This window comes from Polypterus senegalus, chromosome 2 (genome assembly GCF_016835505.1).
Source record: "Polypterus senegalus isolate Bchr_013 chromosome 2, ASM1683550v1, whole genome shotgun sequence".
Classification (NCBI taxonomy): Eukaryota; Metazoa; Chordata; class Cladistia; order Polypteriformes; family Polypteridae; genus Polypterus; species Polypterus senegalus.
The window spans coordinates 160,987,618-160,995,220 of NC_053155.1; the positions used below are offsets into that span (position 1 = coordinate 160,987,618).

The window sequence follows — 7,603 nt, forward strand, 5'->3', positions numbered from 1 at the left end:
GAGAAACAGAATAGGTGAGGGTAAGTAAATTATAACTATCATGCTACTTATGTTTTAGTGCTAATGACTAACAACAGAGACACACTCTGTACAGTTAATCAGCAGCTCTATTAAGGATATGCTAAACTGAAGTAGAGAGTCTTCAGCTGGGATTTAAAAGCGGAGATCGAAGGGGCATCTCTTATAGTAGTAGGCAGACCATTCCACAGTTTAGGGGTCCTGTATTTAAAAGCTTGACCTCCCACTGTTATTTTATTAATCCTTGGAATCATAAGCAGACCGTCATCTTGAGATCTTAATGTGCGCTTTGGTTTGTAAGCTCAGATAAGATATAATGGCCCAGGCCTATAAAATGCAAATTTAAAAAACAACCTTGTGTAATATTTTTGGATTGGAACAATAAATGCAAAACTGGGAAATGGCAGCATGTTTAATTGTGATCAGAAAATTAGTCTGAATGGAACCCTTGCCCCATTTATGACATCAGACTGGCAAGAGGGTACAGCCAGGACAGACTGTCAACCTTGCCACAATTTTGTGTGTAACTTGCACTTTCTCTCATTAGATGTGTGGGTTTTCACGAGGTATTCCAATATTGCAGTTCGTGCCTTGTGTCCAATCCTAAATGATAGGCTCCAACTCTGGCTCCCAAAAATCCTAAACATTTCTTCTGGTTCAGCAGATGGACAGAATGATTTTAAATGACCACTTTTAAATTAGTTTCCATCCAAGAGCCATCTTATTGCAAACCACAATATGAAAATTAATTTTCTCTTTTGGGGGAAATTAAGTACACTTTGCTGGATTGTTTCTGCTGCCAACCTGGACTAGGGTTGAGAATTTTGTTAGTAAAATGTAAATAAATTAAACAATTTCTGTCCTGTTTTTTTTTTTGTGAGCACTGCTTCATATAATAGGAGGGAAAATATTAACAAAATTTTTATAGTCTTCAAACAGTGTTAAAAAATTGAATCTTTATATGTTACAAAGTCTACTGCATACAGTATCTCCCACCATTTCAGGCATTTCTTTAGTTTCATAAATGAATAGGCAGCATTCACACAGGATCAGGGATTAAAGAAAACTAGGTAAAAGAATCAAGATATAAAGATTTCAACTGGTAAAAAAAGCACAATATAAAAGAATTACAAAATAAACAATTATTATAATAGTTAAAAGACGAAAAACATGCTATGTTGTATAATCTCTTTACATATAACAAACATGTTTTCAGAAGCAATTGACATTTTTGGTTTGTCCAGATTTAGTGCTAAGAATAGTATGTCTGCTGATGGAAAATGTGTGCATTTAAGGAACACAAGGAAGGGTTCAAAGGGTTTGAACAGTCTGCATGTTGATGGTCATATACAGTATGCTAACAACACAATGTTCCATGAACATTATTTATTGAAAACAATTCTGTCCCAGCAGCATGGGGTTCAGGAGTGAAATCAACACTTGACAGAAGAATACATTTTATTACAATTTTTGTTACTAATTTGTGGGCAATATGTACAGATGGTAATTTTAAAAAAATTAGTTACTTAAATTGTACATTTTTTTTTTACAAAAGGGCAAAGGAGTACCCTTCTGGGATTACTCTTGAGTATGATGACACAGCATGGAGCACAGCATAAGCAGGGTTAATATGCCTATTTTAGACTCTACCCAAAGAATAGAGCCAAATAAGACAAAACTTAAAAGAACTAAGTATGCAGAATATAAACAAAAGTGCTCCTACCCTTCTGGGTTTACCTTTAGGATATCTGTACTGTTTGTCTGTTGAAATATTAAAACATCACACCAAAGCACTGGTTCTTCCTTTCTCTGCTGAGCCTTTGTCCCACATCATTCACAAGGCCAAATTCAATGATGACTGGCTTGAGGGGTATTGAAATCCTCCTCGCTGGATAAGTTCCGATATCAAGCTGAAATTATTCTTAGCAGGCTCTGAACACTTAGTAGACTGTAAAGGGCCAGTTCTCCAAAGAAGCCTTTGTTCTCTTAACCTGGGACCATGGGCTGCTTCCTATCAGGCAGAAGGTCTTGTGACCTCCTGCTACATCTCCGTTGCTTCTCCTCTTTGGTTTGAAGGTCAGGGTCTCTTGGTATGGGCATAACATTTTAAAAAACAGTGTATACAACTAATTTTTTTATTTAGAAATTGAATAGGGTATCGTTGAATTATTTGTTGATAATTCAGACTCTTTCCCAACATTGTTAACATGAGGAGTATTGCATGTAATGCAGTGTTATCCAAAGTAAAGTGAAATTTGGTTAAGCAAAGATAGAATATTTATCTGATATACTTGGAATCGGAAAGCCAAAATTTGGGTTACATAGTTTCTAAGACATTTGCATTGTTTAAAAGTATGACCATGTCTTCTACCCTCTTTTTAACAGAAACACTAACTTAAATTAATTTACATGCATGGTATACCATGGAAAATTACCAACTGAAACAGCATTTCATTAATATGAAATCAGCTTTGCAAACCAATTTATTCCATTAGAGTGGCATGGTGACTATTAATTAGTAATCATATTTTATCTGTAATATTAAAAATGTTTACATAATACATTAATTTAGCAGTGCAGTTTTTGCATGTACATACCAGAGACATTTGTTTCATTATAATCTATAGTAACAAACAAATTCTGCTACATGGTTAAGCACAATTAGTTTGCTTTCCTGAAAATAGTCATAAAAAAGTAAACTGAAGTTTTCAAGTTCACTCCAGCACCTTCCCATGTAATCTGTTAATTCAGAATTTAGGAAAATAGACCTCCAAATGTTCAAGGAACTTTTTGCTAATCCTGAAATGTTGAAGAACTCCATCATCATTAAGATCATAAACAAACTGGCACAAAAAACAAAACTCCAAAAAACCCAACTATATTTTTGTTTTGTAAATTGAAACACACACTGTTCATGAGGAGCAGCAAGCTTATCAATGTCTTTGAGTTTTACATTGTCCCACTGCTTGGTATCAAAGCTTTTCATAAGATGATGTGCACCTGTATCACCATGAGAAGGCAAAGTAACTTCCTGAATTCTAGTCAGTTTCTCTCGCATATCTTGCATTTTCAGTAAAAATGTAAAGGAATCTGCCGTTTCAGTGAAAGAGTTGATGATGTGAAGAGCACTTGCATGCTCTTCCAGCACTTTGTTTAATTTGTTTATTTCAGGATCATAAGTCTGCATTATCACTAGCTTCATCGTTTCAAAGTCAGAAAGAATCTCATTCTTCTTTTGCTCAAGAGTTTGAATTAATCTGTTAAAATATTCTGCAACCCTTTCTGCATCCTTGGAAACTAGCTGCAACACCTCTTTTTTACCCGTATCCAGCCTCTCTAAGCAAGACTTGACATCAGTAGCGTGCCAGCTCGTCAGTTGACAGGAAAGTACTACAAAGGCCTTTTTCTCTTGTTGACAGGCCTCTTCAATGGACCAAAATGTGTGCCCTTTGTGTTCTGGCATAGTTACACAAAACCCACATATTAGCCTGAGGTCGGTGGAACAGAAAATGTTAAGTGGCTGGCTGGTATGCTTTTTACACAAAGACATCTTGGGAGTTACTTTAAGTTGATTATACTTCTCTACAATTGCTCTCAGTACATAATTGATCTGCATAAAATTCAAAGCAGTTGAGATTTCCTTGCGGCAAGTTGGACACTTAAATGGTAACTTGTGGAAAGCAGTTCGGTTTTCCTCAAGGATATCTTCCAGGCATTTCTTACAAAAGTTGTGAGAACAAGGAAGAACTCGTGGGTCATCAAACAGACAACAGCAAATGGGGCAGGTAAGATCTTCTTCAAACACATCCATGGATTATACCATTAAGTCAGCTCTGTATAGGGAGAAGAAAGAAAAACAAAAAGAGATGTCACGCCTGTCTAGTGGAATTGGTTTTCTTCTAAATTTTAATTCAGAATTTACTTTAGAATTAAGAAACTGCAATATGAAGTGTTTAATATGTACTTTTAGTTTCAATACTGTAATGCCTTTTCCCATTTTTTTACCACGTATAAACAATTTAGGTTTTGCGTTTCAGCTAAAATGAAGTGTTAAAAATCGACTCATCAGCGCTGATGATAGTAATATAAGATTTTCAGTTGCGGGAAAAATTACAGAGAGGCAAAGGCGTCGTGAGGGCACAGGCTTCATGGGGCTTAAACTCCTGATCTTCCTGAACAACCCCACTCACAACCGCCCCAGATCCGAAAAACATACGTCTTTGGTATCTGCTGAAAGCTTTATATTATTACATATGTGATTTTTATTTTTAACAGAGTGAATTTTGCCATTAATAAGCCCTGAAAATGACATCGGACAACTGAGTCAAAAACTATAAATCTCAGTAAATAATTCAAAAGAAATTGCTCACGAAGCAGTAGCATTTTCGTCCAGTTAAAAAAAAAAACACTTACATAATCTTTTATGTTTAATTTTATTGCAAACACAGTTTACCCACCTGTGGTGGTGTGTGATACAATGCCCAGAATAAAACGTACAGACTAAAAACAGGAATTTAGCCCGAACAGCCCCCTCTTACTCACCAGCTGCGTGCAACGCACGACAAAAAAAAACAGTTACGGTGCTTCTTCGAGTTTAGTCTTGCAGCCATATTCCTGGGTTAAAAAAATTCCAGCTTTAAGACGTGAAAGGTCAATTTGTGAATCAAAAACAAATCTGAGCAGGGAAGGCGGGGTATCAAAAATCGGAACTATGGGTGTTTTCAACCCTGGATAGAGCGTTCTAATTGGCTAGTTGCATGTCAATTTTCAAAGCCTGACCCCAAAAAAAAAAAAAAACTACTGAAGGGAATCAGTTTACAAAAATAAAAGGAACAACAACGGCTCGCTGCGGCTCAAGATCGAATGGCTGCAATAACGCAACACAAAGTAAACCGATTTCTGCCAGCGCTCCTTTTAATAAGACTGGAAAGTTTAAAAAGAAGGCCGCATGCGTTATTACGCTACATCGTCTAACTGGATAATAATTAGGATAACGCTACGAAATATAAAGCATAAGCCACCATAGTTACAGCCAGGACGCATCCTTGACCTTTAACCTGCTCCACCAATGGCTAATAGCGTGAGGGACGTTTGACACACCCCTCCGAAATGACGTCACCCTTCACGACCGAGCGGATGTATCAAATGATTTTATTTATTTAATAATAAAGATAATTATGTGTGCGTATATATATTATATATACAATATTGGTGTAAGCGGATGACACTGTTAGTAAATTATTTCATGTAGAGAAAAGCCAGGCAAAATGACACCTTTTATTGGATAACTTTCGAAAGCTTGCATATTGTAATCTTTTTAGTTAGCCAATAAAAGGTGTCATTTTGCTTGGCTTTTCTCAACATTCATAATGGCTAACACGGTACAACACCCTAAATTATTTCAGAAACATGAATATGCCATTTAAATTCAAATATTGGGGAAAACATTTGTAGGTTATTTATTTATTTAATTGAATGGACATTTAATATGAAATACAGTAATTTAAAACTTCTGCTGCATGGATTTATTATTGAGTGGACACCTTGAGACAATTGGGTATTTTATTGTTTTGTATATTATTTTCATTAATGTGTATTGTGACATTAATGACAGAAGGCATTGAATTGTACTGTATCAGGTAATTAATTATTATTTATTAATTATTTTGTATATTTCACATGTTAGGATATACAGTTTATACAAACTTTACAGTAATATCACATAAATAAACTAGAAAATCCTTGTTAATCATATTGTCATATTGAGCAAGGAGTGCCTGATTGTGAACACATTGCGACTACTTTGTAAGTTATGTGTTTGCTGCACTGAAAAATAAAAGCCACAAATCTTTTGTAGTCATAGAATCTGACAGTCTTTTATATTAATTCAGCTTTTTCAACCTCTTTTAAGTACTGATTGGTCTCTCCAGAGTAATTTGACGTTTACATTATCTAGTAGTGCTTTTAAATTCTACTATGTGTCATGTTCCTTTAGTTTGCTCATTGTTTATAATGAGTTATGGTTGATTTCTAAAGCACAGTTTTATGCCAATTGCTTTGCTTCTAATCTGGTTCTAAGCAAAACTAGGGTGAGATTATCAGTACTGAGATTTGGGGGACACACTGGGGAATGATTAGTGCCTACCATGCTGCTTGTACCAACAATACAAACAGTTTACAACCAACCAATGAGATATGTCAACCAATGTTGCCAGGGCTTTAAAATGTTAATGAGGCACTACTGTTACCACTTAATATACGAAAATGAGTGAAAAAATGGATTACCTGTATTACCATTAAATCTAAGATGTTAGTAATATAAAAAAAACCTAATGTGTTACCTTCATACATTTTATTTTTAGGATAAAAGACTTTAGTCGAATTTATGTACTGTTCAGAGCCATGTAGTGCCTATGGACAACACAGTAATTTGTTCCAGCTCTTAAAAAAATACCACTGGCCAGTAAATGCAGAATGCTTCATGAATGGGGATTTTGGAATAATGGCATACATCATGCTTTTTTTCCAGCAATTCCAGAGTAAAATGCTGAACTGCATGAACAGCTCACATCAGGAGCTAAGTGCTACAGATGTGTTTTAAGTACCCCCATTGAAGGCTATGTTTCTGGCTGGCTTTTCAAGCCCACCGTATCCTGTACTGCCCTTGTAGTGCTGCCTCACTCTCACTGAACATTGATTTATGTGGTTCCTACCCTTACCAAGCTTTGAACATAATACAGTTTATTTTACCTATACTGAAGATAAAACCTGTCCCAGTGTTGTTCCTGCCTTGTGTCTGATGCTTACTGAGATAGGCGTCAGCTGCCCCATGACTCTGCCTTTGATAAGTGTGTTAGAAAGATAAATTAATTGTGTTATTTTTGGTATTCCTGCAGCTTCTGTTATGGTACAGCCAATTGTTCTGCTCTGGCTCAATACTGTTTCTTTTTTTGTTTTGTTATTGTATTAATTTCAACACACATCTTTTTAATAATATTAAAAATCAGTAGTGGTCTCCCCTAGACTTTCTAATATCCATCTCCATATCTGAGTATATTTGAGGAGTAAATAAAATCAAATGAATAATATATTGAACAATTATTATAAAAGTAAAGTTGAATAAATCGGACTCTGCAGCTGCATAAGCTAAAAAAAAAAAAACAAAGTTGAGTATGTGTTCAGATAAACCACCACTTCCAGTTAACAGAAATAGCCCAAAAGTTGATAGAAATCTATATTTTGTACCTAATACTTGTGTGCAAAATTTGGTTGACCTAAGTGAAAGCATAGCAAGTTATGGTGTTTACATACACACATATACACATACAGACACACAGACACAATTCCAAAAATGGTATTTTCGGACTCAGGGAGGTCTAAGACAAAAATGGAATTTTTGGAGGATTCCAGTACTTTCTGTATACTTCATATATACGAGAAAGTCAGGAAGGTCTAAAACGTTGAGATTCATCAAAATCTCAACATCAAATTTTTGGACGATTATAAAACTTTCCCTATACTTCATATACGAGAAAATAAAAAGGCAAGTTTACAGGGGGATACTATAGTCATGGGGGACTTTAAT

The 7,603-nt window shown here is 35.3% G+C and overlaps 1 protein-coding gene across 1 annotated transcript; it reads right to left on the reverse strand.

The window, feature by feature from the left end:
- Window positions 1-1,556: 1,556 nt before the first annotated feature.
- On the reverse strand, window positions 1,557-5,059 carry trim13 (tripartite motif containing 13). The gene is made up of 2 exons (XM_039744889.1): window positions 4,561-5,059; window positions 1,557-3,851 (listed from the first exon to the last, which is right to left on the reverse strand). Exon 2 carries the CDS (start codon window positions 3,827-3,829, stop codon window positions 2,633-2,635), a length of 1,197 nt encoding a protein of 398 aa, XP_039600823.1. The 5' UTR covers window positions 3,830-3,851; window positions 4,561-5,059; the 3' UTR covers window positions 1,557-2,632.
- Between the last annotated feature and the right edge of the window lie 2,544 nt (window positions 5,060-7,603).